Genomic DNA, 12,871 nt, shown 5'->3' with positions numbered 1-12,871 from the left:
GATTACCTGCTCTGGCAGCAAAACTGAGAATTCTTTTCATGTACAGTTGAGGGAATTAATTGCTGTTACTGAGATATGTGCCAACATCCCCATGCGCGGCATTGCTGCTCTGGGCTATTTTGTGAGTCCTTTACAGGTCCCCTTGTTCTTGTTGGCCTACTATCATACACTTTATGAAATCAGAAGATTTTCTTTATGTGACAGTTACCTACAGCCACTGGTTTTCATTTATTTTTCATTTTCAAGCAGTAGTGAGTGATGAAGAGTGGAAAGAGGTGAAAATTGTGAAGCAAATGCATTTTGGTGCTGTTTTCTGAGATAAGACCAACAACTGTGAAGCTGAGTTTTTTAATAAGAAAGCCCTTACGGCAAGAAGAAATTTGAAATACAGTAGTGATACACGCAATCTTGTATGATCACTGCTTTTAACTGCTTAATCATTCATACTGCCTGAATATAATTGTACTGCCAGCTGCTGTGTTTACAGTCTATGATGTGGAAAAAGATGTCCCGCTGTGACGTGTTCTAGTTACAATCAAATTGTCTGTAGCAAACACAGAAGCTGTTGAAGTTCAATGCTTCTCAGTGGGGTGTTCTCGTTCCTCCAGCTTATTTCTGGCTGTTGATATAGCTCGCCTCCATGAAGCTATTCTCAGATAAAATAACAAAGCCAAGGCAGTTCCCAGTTCATCTTCACAGTAAAGAAGCATGTCATGAAGTATTTAAGGAAACATATCTCTCTCAAGTTTTCTTTGGGATAAATAGTGTTTTACAGGTTTGCATTTGTAATACTGAAAACCCTTTTTTCACTTGTATGAATTTTTAAATGTTTCCTTGCTTCTGTCATTTGGTGCAGTAAGAATGCTGCAAATTGTGCTCATAGCTGCTGTTTCACAATAATAATGTCTCCATTCAAGTATTTAGATAACTTAGAAAAATTGTTTATAGGATAAAAATTGCTTATGAAATAAAGCAAGAAAATAAATTTGTTTGTAAAGCAATTAAAAACAAAAAAAACCCCATGAAAAAACCCAAACAACAGTGACTCATTTTCAGGTACCGAGGAGTAAAAGTCAATGAACTAGACAAATGGTTCTTTGTGTTTTAGCATGCCATTTTTTCAAGTATTCTAGTGATATTGTTCAGTTTCTACTGTATTTTATTCACATGTTATGGGTCCTTAATGCTCAATTCTGTAGTAGCCTGGCTTTTAATAAACCTATATGTCAGTGCATCACCAAATGGGATAGCTCATCAAGCATGGCACCACAATGCATCTAGTCATATCTGGTGGAGGAATCAAACTGCCCAAAGGTTTGAAACACCGAAGGTGACTGTACGTGGTCTCCTTTCCTGTCTTGAACTGTCCTGAAATTCAGCTGACGGAAGAATTGCCTCTAATATCCTGCCAGCTCAGCCATCACCCTTTGCCTCTGCGGTGTTTGAAGCCATACGATAATAACTAGCTTTGTGTCAGATCTCAGATATGTTGCTGTTACTATTTTAGTCAGAGCGTTAGTTGTTTGAAGTCCCCTTTACTGCATTCCAGCTGGTGCTCAGGAGTTCATTTAGGCATGTTTAATCTTCTCACTAGGTTTCAACCGCTGTTTTTCTTTATTAACCTAGTGAATGATACCAGGCTTTTCAAGTATGATTTACATCAGTTGGTTTTTGGAACTCCATTTGTTAATGAAGTCATCTTTGTAAGTAAACAAGTGGATAGACTTTGGCTTTGATGTATTTGCTGAGAACACTTCCTTGCAGGCTGTTACTAGGGTCGGGATATGGGTCCTTTGCAAGTTCATCAAGGTTCTGCTTTGGGAGCTTGTTTGACTCCTGTTGAAAGCTTCGTCTTTCTTCTGTTCTTTCAGCCATCAAGCTGGCAAAAGCAAACAACCCACCACCTTCCCACCTCCCCCAAAAAAATTCATTGTGCTTACTGACTTGTAGAAATCTTGTTGAATTTCCTTCTCTGTGGAACTTGATCCTTGTTGTGAAGATCTGTGCCAAAACTAATAATCTTGTTCTTTCGTCCTTCAGGTAACAGCATCCATCGCTTCATCTTTTTGTTGCAATGTATTATTCTATCCTTCTCCTCAAGGCTCTATATAAGAATTTATTTTATGATCTGTTCAACTTTCTTGTCCTAGTTTTGTTAAAGAACAATTCTAGTAATATAAAGGGACTGCATCATAGTTTTATTCTCCTATACCTAGCATGGAAGGTCCTATCTGAAGGCAAAAATAATTTAATATATCACAATTCAAATTAAATCCTTCCTTTTGGCAACTTGAAACAAAATGAATCTTAAATAAACCTGATTTCTACGATAATGCAGAGGGTTTTTTTCAATATTTTTATTGGGTAAATATAAAACTTTGTAAGAAGTACAATAACCTGTTTCCTGATTCCTCTGTGACTTTCCTGAATGGATAATGACTTCTATTATTCTTTCATTAGCATTATGATACTGATGATTGGTATTATATGTATCCATATTTAATACTGGTGTTATATTACTTCATTGTGGTTAAGCTGCAATTATCCTTTTATAGTTTCCGGTATGCTTCTTTTAGTACTTCCTCTGTCAGAGCTCCACAAAAAAAAAAAAAAAATCTTGCTGGCCTTTTGACTTGATTCAATCTTTGCTAAAACAGGCAACTCTATCTTGGTTATCTCCTTCCACTGACTGTAAGTAGCATGTAGATGGCTACTCTTACTATATGCCTCACTGCAAAACCGAACTGAATCCTCCTTTGGAATTGGGGAAAACAGGAAACAAAGGTGTGGGTGAGTAATGTTGGAAAATAAATCTTAACCGAATGGCCGGTTAGAAATTCACCTCTCTGGCAACTGAGGAGTAACGGTGCATTTTCACTCTTTCCCGGGCACCCAGAGAGATTTCTGTATTTGAGTGCCTGCAGCAAGAGCAAGGGCAACATTTATGTTATTGTTGAGACTTTTGGGCGGCTGTCCTTCCCTGGATGATAGACTTGTACTGTCAGTCAAATAAAGCTGATAAGGTTTTCATAGTAACTTAGAAGGTCAGTTGACTAATTGAAAGATAATTTCTGTCCTGGGCTAAGTGAAATACCCTAGTTCATGTGGACTCCATGCAAAGAGTATCATTTGGTATCGTTCTGGATGATTTTATCAAGTTATCTAGTGAGCTCTGTAATTCTTACTACATTCTTCATACCCCCTGTTTCTGAGTTAGGTTAAATGTTTCCTTCAGGTTCAAAACATGTAAGCATTAACACTCTCTGACTTGCTGACACAGTGAAAGAGAGGTCAGCATCTGTGTATGACTAATCCAGGATATAAAATGGAGACTCCGCCTTGGATATTTTTATCATTTGTTTTCCTTTCCCTTGACATTTGTTCCACTGAGCCCTGCACGTGGGGAAGAGTGATAGGGGAGAGTCCATGCTCCCTCATTTCCTTTCATGTTTGCAGAGATGCTGGTCATTGTGGGTAGCTATTAGATTGTCCAGCGGAAATAAATCTGCATTCCTATTAGTGATAGTTAATTTTTACGTTTCAGAGTATTTGCAAGATAGAATCTTTTTCGTTCAGTCACCCTAAGGCCACGTTATTCCTTTTGGCATCAATTGGTATTGCAGCAATTTTATAGAAGGGTTTAGGACACAGTGTAGCAACTTGGTGGCAGAGCCAACAATCAAACTGGGTGCCTTCCCTTTAAACTCAAAGCATCCTGCTGCAAAGAAATTCAAGTTTAGGTCTTTCTAAGAGCTGTAGAACGGTCAGTTACTTAGATATCAAAGATGCTATATTTTCATAAAACGGAGTGCTTCAGCTTATAAGGATCTATTTTGTTTCCATCATATACAAAGAGTGGAAACACTTTGTGTTTAGCATCTACTTTGTTAATACAATTAATAATATAATCTTCATGTATACCACAGTAGGAAATGTTCATTAAGGATGCAGCAATTCTCTGTGTCTCTTAATGGAAAACACAGTATATTTTGAGAATGAGAGGATACTTCAGTGTCAGAAAACTACAGAAAAATCTGCTCGATAACTAATTTCATCATCTGTGTCAGTATGCTGTGAAGGACAGTGTGTCTTACGGATAAAATGAGAATTTATGTAGAAAGTTATGTGATGTGGATGTAAGGAAGCTTTGTCATGGAGATTTTTTTTCATCTAAAGAAAATACAAAAAGCATTATTTCATTTAGTGCATAAACATGAATAAATCTTCAAAAATAGTATATGGAATATATATTTAAAAAGAAATTATGTAAGAAATTACTTGATGTTTTGACTTTTAAATATTGTAAATAGTTGCTAAATACTTTGTCTTGACACAATCCACAGCTTGCTTTCAGAAATCTAGAAAATATGCTTCCTCTAAAACAAACAATTAACTAAAATCTCCTTGGGTAACTTTTCCTTGTTCTCAGTGTTAATTTTTTAAGCTCCTAGCAACATTAACTGGTCAAAGAGGTAGTGGCCTGCAGGAGGTACCTTTCCTGGGGGGAGCATTCTTTCCTGGTTTCCATGCATTTTATCAAAAATTTGTTTACCCAATTCTCATGTAAAAATAAGAAAGCAGCAGGCACTGAGAAAATGCAGGGGTAGGGCAAAATCCTGGCAGGGATTCTGTTGCTTGATAATGGTGAACTTTAGTTAAAAAAAAAAAAAAAAATCATCATCTTACTGTGTAGATTCTTATTTGGAGGTGTTTCAAGGTTTTTCAACCCTTATTTCATTTATAATAGGAATGGTTCTTATTGTTGGAGACTGTTCAAATTTAAATGACACTTTTTTCTTTGTATGTGTCTTGATTGAGGACATTAGGCCAATTTGTATATTTATATAGAGGCTTTATTCCTGCCAGGAAAAAGGTTAGTCTTCTAATTTTGTGTCCAGGATTGAGTATTTATGGCCTTACAAAAACAGAGAGCTAAGGAAGTCACAGAATCACAAAATGGCTGGGGTTAGAAGGGACCTTTGGAGGTGATCTGGTCCACCCCCCTTCTCAGGCAGGGACACCTAGAGCTGGTTGCCCAGAGCCATGTCCAGATGGCTTTTGAACACCTCCAAGGATGAAGACGGATATGTGATGCTTTTGAAACAGAATATATGACTTGGCTTTTGTTTAACTTATCCTTACTATGAATTTTGATTAGATTTAGCAGATATCAGAATCTTAATTGCCAGTTTTCCTAGCTTCAAAACAGATACCATAGATATTTCCTCTAGGACATAGAGAATGGTTGCTGGTTTTCTGGACTCACCTGAACTGGTAGCATTTTTAAGTCTTGACTGAGTTCACTTGATATCACATTCATCTCTGCATTTGCTGTTAGTATACCTAAAAAAGAAAAGAACAGATTTATATGGTTACATTGATATTATGTGTTTATGATTTTTTGTTGTTGTTGTTGTTGGAATGTGTACAGTTCTAATGAAATTTTATGCTATGAAGTTTGGATTGCTTTGATATTTCTTTGGTCCGAAGGTCCACGCTATGTAATTCAGTGAAAATAGTGCTCATAATCCATGGACAACCTAGTTGAATGGCAAGCACTGATGGTTTATTTTTTTCCCTTCAATTTCTTTTTACAAAGCTTTTACATAACACTTTATAATGTTTTAGTGTGTTAGAATGCAGTTCTTTTGATGATGTTTATGAAATAAACTGTCATAAGCTCTATTTTAATTTGCAAACTAATCTTTCTGTATTTTAAAGACCATGTTTAAATGTAAATGGTCTGCTTACATATGCAACTTACCACTAGACTTTAATTACTTACACTAATTTCTTCAAGAAGCTTAACAATTCTTCAGTTGTCAACATAATACCTGTATTAATGTTTGAAATCTGGCATAAGTGTGTTTCATAGGTTTCTGGGATATCTGAGGTACTTTGATTTTGAAATTGTGATGGGGAATTTTGAGTGAATGTACTATCCAAGAAAGACACAAGAAAGGAAACTTTGTAAACAGAAAAAATGTTTCATGCAGAAATGCATGAAACCTTGCTCCAGTGAAATTGTAGTGGAGTAATTCTGATTTTCTTCTTTCTTTTCTTCTTCTTGAATTTTAGATTTATCCATGGCAGTGCAAAAATTTTCACAGTCTTTACAAGATTTCCAGTTTGAGTGTATTGGAGATGCTGAAACTGATGATGAAATTAATATTGGTAAGTACGTTCTGTGCTCTGGTTGCAGTAACATTTTATATTGTTTCTTATATATTTAATATGCTATCACAAATATCATGGGGCAGTTCACAGTTTTGTTCTTTTTTTTTAATGGAGCACGTAACAAAAATAGAAGAATTTCAGTAAGTAGAAATCACGTGAGACTTTAAAAACACATGTCAAAAATCTATGTCTTAATGACATAGCTTGGCTCATTATAGAGGAAAGCAGTACTTTGTTGACTGAGTCAACTGTGAATCTTCTAAATTCTGCTGCTATTTTTAATTTGCAGCTAGTTTTCATGGGGATACTAAAAGGTATACAAGTTTCCTATGAAATAAAAGGTCTGCAAAAAACACTTAAGTGCCTAGTAAGACACAGGAAGTATTTAAGGGTCTAAAACCAGGAATATGTTCTTTACAACTTGTGCATTCCTAAGTATATAGTTGTCTGAACTTCTGCCAGTAAAATTTACTAGCTGCATAATGTTCTGCCTCTGAGCACACCCAGAACTTCTGCATTCTCATAACTGAACAGCTCAGCTTGTCTTGAACATAAGCCTCTCTAATATCAAAATATTCTTCCCTAAGCAGGGCTAATCCTGGGAATGTTTCCAGGATTCAGAAATTCAGGCACTTTTTTAACTACAAGACATTGCTGTGGTTGCAGTGATGCTTTTGGGCAGGAGCTGGAGTGCTCTAGCTCCCATTGGTGAGCAACCTGGATTATAATCTGTTTTCAGAATGGCTAAATTTAGTGTCATAAATGTTACATACCAAATCGCCCCCATGTCTCTCCCAAAACATCTGCGAGGAAGCAAGATTGTTGTTAAAGAGTAGTTGTTTCAAAAAATAAATAATTTTGCTGTACAAGAGGGAATGTAGGATTTGTTAGTATTTTTTAAAAAAATTCTATGTAATTCAGAGAGGAAACTTGGATTTAGGCTTTTCCAAGCATATCTCTCTTCAATTCTCCTCTCGCTGCAATATTTCTCTTTTCTTGACTGAGTCACTAATTGTTGGATGAAATGTCTGACCTGCTTGCTTTCCTGGGGCAATTTTGCCTTCCTCACCCTACAACACTGTGATAATTAGGAGACTGTCATCAAAGATGGCTGGTATTTGGTCACTGTCTTCCACTAACCTTTGGCAGAGGGGCGGGAGGGGAGGTTTAATTTTACTGACATATAAAAGTGAGGGAGTGAAGCCCCTGAGATGCATCTATTCAGATATAAAACTACATACATTTTTCACGTGGAAAGGATGTTCTTTCTCTTCAGGAAAGAGACAAAACTTGAATTGTCAATATGTGCTCTTTGGCATTCTGTACATTATTTCTTGGCTCCTAAAGTTAGCTGGTACGTATTTTATGCATTTAAACTAAATCTACAGTATCTCAGTTTTAAGTCTTAGATTAGGTCAATAACTTTTTTTTAAAGACGTAAGGTTTTACATTTAAAATGAGGTGATTGAGGAAAAAGACAACTTTCATTTTACTTGTAACCTAAGTGTAGCAAAGAAAAGACATTTTATTGTTTGGACATTAAACAGGCATTTAAAACTATTTAGGAGAAAAACAGAGTTCATGAAGCCTGACAGCTGATTTATTTCACTTGGAGCTTCAAAGAAGGGATTTCTAGCTTCTAAAGCACCCATTGCCTGATGGATTGTCATGTACATCAAAGAAGCTTATAAGAGTAAAAGGTAAACTGACAGGAATCAAATTCAAGTCTAACAGGGCTTGAATGATACTGTGTGCTTTTATAGGGTAAGGCTCAATTTTTGATCTCCCTAGAGCAGTGACCTAGAATTTATCCATATCTTTAACTTGCCCCAACAAGTGAGATGTTTGCTTATCATCAAAGACAGCTTTGTATAGATGAATCCTGCTCTCTGTCCCTCCTTCTGCTTACACCTCCTTTTTTAAAGAAAATCTATGACTGTTCAGGCAACTGGGAAGTTTTACTTCAGTCTGCAGTGATACTCTGCTCTTGATAAGTTTTGTACAAAACCACTGTATACATAGGAGCTTAATAAAGGAACTACATTCTGAAGATTTTAAAATACATTTCTATTTCAAGCTTAGCATTAGAAATCCACCCTAATCCACTTTAGCATTGAAAATTCACCCTCTGAATAAGGCTTCTTCTGTCAGGATGTGATGATTTCTGTCAAAAACAAAAAAGTTTCAATTTTTTCAAAATTGAAATATAACTGATTTTTTCTTTTCTTTTGTTTTTCTTCGTTACCGGTAATAAATATTTGCAACAGAGTTGATGGCTCCATTTCTTTTCAGTAACTAAGCGCAACATAATTTTTTTTCTTCTTTTTCTGCCAACCTGGCTGTAATAACAGCATGCAGTTCTATTTGCATTTCCTGCAACCTGTACCTTTTTAGATTCTCTATTTATACAACTCATCTATTCCAGTTACCCCATTACACAAAATACATGAGAAGTAGTTTTAGTCGAGCTGCATGACACACTCAGCATAAACAGAATGATGACGGTGTTATTTATATTAATTCATCTGTTATTTAAACCATTGATTTATTTGGGATTTTTGTTTTCTTTTAATTCCTATCTTTGATTTCTAATTTTTATGTTTTATTACTTTTTACTTAGAAATGTTTAATTCTTCATAGAAGTGGTGGTGGTGTTTGACAAAAAATCTATGTGTCACTTTGTGGTTTTATAATGCATTTTAGGTAATCTTTCCATATTGTTGTAAGTTACCCAGATTTATTTGTGTAGCTGCGTTCAGATATAACGTGCCCAGTTTAAAGTCAAACATCTTGTGCGTGGATTGTAAACTATGCCCCTGACTTTCTTGAATGAGCAGACTGGCTTGTTCCTCAAATCATCTACAACTTTTTTTTTTTTTTTTTTTAACCGCAAACATCAAAGGATTCACGCTACAAAAAGTTTTTCCACATTTTCAGATATTTGCCGGCAAATTGGGTTTGGGAAACAGCACTCCCCAGCTTTACTAGCTTTTCTCATTAAAAAAAATAAACAACTAGCAACAATTGCCACTATTGTCTCTTCCTGTGTTTTGAAATGCACGTGGCAGCATGTGATCTGCGGCAAGGCAGGGACCATAATACTTGATAGGGCCATACTAATTCGTAGTAGAACATGGATATTAGCTCCAGCTGCATGTGATTCAGCCAACCTGTAATTTCTTTGTGCAATTGAAAACTTATGCATCAAGTGGCATCTTTAAAGCAAATATAAGACGATGAGTGACAGTGAATTGTTGATCTAAAAAGGCATGGTAATGAAGGTTTGACGTAACTTACCCTTACTCTAAGGGGAGGCGGTTGCTTCCCCCATCTTACTAACAACTGTGCTTTCCTCAGTCTGAAATAGCCCGGACTTGTCAACGCTTTGCCATTCACTCTTTTAGATGCATCACCCTGTGCACAGCTACTTTCACCCCCTTTGAAATTAATACTTTGCACAAAGATTAAATACTTTAATCGACAGTGAATGAATGTAAAGGGGGACAGTCCTTCGTCATGCCCAGCGAGAGTTTTGTGCAAGATGGATGCATGATTTTTAGATGTTTTAGCATCCTGTCATTCAAAGCAGCAAGTAGATTTGTCTTGGGAAATTTGTGTATAAAATTACACAAGTAAGACAAAAAATCAGGAAGTTTCCTTTCTCTTATATCAATGTAAAAAATTAATTGGCATTAAGAAGTGCCAAATTTAAGATTTTTTTAATGGTACAAACTGCACATGCAATGCTCTTAAAGTGGGGGGGAAAAAAAAAAAGCAAATTTATAGGAGCTTTATGCCTGCCGAAAGTGTGCAAAGGGAAATCTTGACAAATCAATCTGTGGACATTGTCGTGTCCAAGTTAGGACACTTTTTTGGAGCCACTCAGAGGCTAATCAGGAACCTCAGAAGGTAGCTATCAGGCTAGTTACGATTTCAAGCCAATATCTCTATTGTGTGTGGTGTGCAATGGCTTCTTGAATTTGTCTGGCTGCTTCAGAATTATTTATTAAATGCCATTGAGCCACCTACAGTCTGAATCACCTGGATATTTTACAGGACATCTTAATCCCTTGAGGTGAGCTTTGGTGTGCAAGAAAGTTCTTTTTAGGGTTAATATTCTACCTACTTTGCACTGAATTCCCATTCATTACCAGGTTTCTGGATGGAATTACCAAATACCAAATAAGTCTGAAGTGAATTCCAGCAGCTCAGATCTGCCTCTGCCTTATCCAAACCAAGGAATGAGGAGGATCGTGCTAGCGCCTTGAGGGTGGAGTTCTAGGAGTGGATTTTTTTTTTTTTTTTTTTTAGCATAGGCATCATCCCGATAACTTTCTTAGTGCTTGAGTTCGTTGACCTTGTGGAAGGGATTAGAGACAAGTGTATTTACAAAAGGCGTTTTTTAGATTGGTGGGGAAGGGTTGAGTCCTGAATTAGCATAGAAAGCTATTTGCGACTGAGTGAATTTGCATAGAAAGATTGTATACTGTTTTTCCACAGTAATTACCTGGATAGATTTGGCAGCTCTTTTACCTCCAGTTGGAAGAATGAACTTTCAGATTAACTTTTTAGGTGACCTTCAAAGCAACTTTTCATAAGCTACTTGTAAGATCTGAATCACAGGACAATCTTTGGTACTCCTGTTGAACTCTTTTTATCTACAGAAGTTAAACAGTAACAAATTATGGGAGGAACTCAGCACAATCAGGGTGTGAAATGCCTGAAGTACTTGTTTAAAACTTATTAAATCTGTTTTTACTGTTGTTTTTTTTTTTATTGCTGTTGCATATTTAAAGAAATGCTACCTGTTTCTGGAACGCTTGTTTCTCGACTCCAAGAAATGAGAGATTTTTATGGTATGGCTAGGATGCCATAGAGGCTTCAAAACAGCATCTGCACCAGGCAGAGAAGGTTGGCATTCTGTTGGTCCAGTCCAGAACTCCTTGCTGTGGAAGGTCAAATGAGGCTGACAAAGCAGGAAATAAAATAATGTTGCAGTAGGTCTTTATCTGTGCAGGAGGAAAAGGTAAAATAAGATCAACAACACAGGCTTTGATTTTTCTTCTTCTCCAAGATACATATCGGAAAATTTTCAGGAGAATTTGCATGCTCCATTCTCTGTTTCCTTAAGATGCATATTCAAATGAAAAAAATTAGATTGGGATGGCTGATGCAGTTACTGCCCTTCCTGTCTGTCCTACCCTTCTTCTGTGGCAGGAGTAACTGGCTGCGAGGTAGGGGAACTCCTGAGTCACTGCAGTTTACATCCTGGTGTGCCAAGGGAGTCTGAAATTCATGCTAGGCCATTTTAATATATTGACTGCAAACTGTGGTGTCTCAGACTGCCACTTGCCTTGGAGCTCATGCTGTTCAGAGAAAGAGATTGAGGCAGATGATGGACAGCAGTAGCTTTGGTTGTCCTGGTGCATTCTGCTAAGGAGATTAAGTGAGTCGACATTTGATCTGAACATCTGAGGAGACAAGCAGACAAGCAACTCACAGATCAGGATGAAGTATCTGATGTGTCCCTTTCTAATAGTTTGATCTTCTGAACTCTTGTAGATGCATTCTACTTTAATGCCCTCATTCCATGCCTTCAACATACTCTTCTTCCCTCTTTCATCACTTATCTTTGTTATTTCTGGAGTTGGGCATCCAAGTGGAAGTATGAATACCTGTGAGGAGAGTGTGAGGGCTAGAGAATTGCCTTAAAAACTTGCTTTGAAATTAACTGGTATGTACTGTTGCTGCATATAATACACTTCTAGTAAACAGGAGTAACACTTTGAAAACTAGTGCCTATCACTCAAAAAGGTATACTAACTTGACAATTTTAAAGACAGGTAGTGGTTTGATAAACTCAGCTTTGAGGTATTCATCTTCAGGTTTGAGCAAATAGGATGAAGGATTTGTACTTTCAGAAATCAAAATCCTTAGTAGAGTTTAGAGTTTTAAGCACAGGAAGTCCTTGATCCCTTTGTAGGCTTAAATTCAACAAATCAATTATGGCAAACCTAACATTTGTTGAAGTATTTGTCGATGTTTTTCCTAATTAAAATGTTTCACCATCCAAGTAATAAATGCACTAAATTTTACATATCAGAAAAATAGTATTAATGATTTTCATCTGCATTCTGAGTACCTTGCTTTTCCTTTTACTTCTCTTATTTCAGCACCCGCAAAGAGCCACACACAAATAAGGTTTGTACAGCTGGAAAGATTGGAATACCAGGTTTTTTCCTTTCATTTAAAGTACGGATGTGCCTCTGAAGAATCAGGGATCTGGCAAGCCTAAAATGTAGTCATAATTACTTCTAACTCCTTTGTTTTTGGAATGTTAGGATTGAATATTACTTTTGCAGCTTAATATGTTGTTTGTTGCCCAGTGGTTACTTCCCACATTGTCTTGTTATTCAGCTGTTAAAAAAACTTGAGCATGAAGTAGCAATTGTTTTCTTAGAATGAAAGATTTGTATTCATAGCCAATTTATATTGCAAATCTTTCTAGTGGGATTGGGACGGGGACGGCTCAAGAAAGCAGGAGAGAATTGGGAAGAATCTGATTTAACCGGAATCTACCTCTGATCTTATCTATTTCTGAATATTCCATTGTTCTTAAAGCTGTTCTACCTCTGACAGGCTGTGGATATCAGTCAACTCTGGAGAAGTCTGATCTGTTCAAGTCAAAGGTTAA

At 36.6% G+C, this 12,871-nt stretch overlaps 1 protein-coding gene across 1 annotated transcript in view; it reads left to right on the top strand.

Moving 5' to 3' along the window:
• ARHGAP42 (Rho GTPase activating protein 42) overlaps positions 1-12,871 on the top strand; it is a 167,797-nt gene that overhangs the window by 30,733 nt on the left and 124,193 nt on the right. The window contains exon 2 of the mRNA XM_082001394.1: positions 6,079-6,174. Within this exon, the coding sequence (XP_081857520.1) occupies positions 6,079-6,174 (96 nt within the window). The remainder of the gene's footprint in view (positions 1-6,078; positions 6,175-12,871) is intronic.

Source organism: Phaethon aethereus (genome assembly GCF_964289735.1).
Source record: "Phaethon aethereus genome assembly, chromosome: 1".
Taxonomy (NCBI): Eukaryota; Metazoa; Chordata; class Aves; order Phaethontiformes; family Phaethontidae; genus Phaethon; species Phaethon aethereus.
The sequence above is the reverse complement of the archived record's forward strand: the minus strand, read 5'-3'. Positions and strand labels throughout refer to the sequence as shown.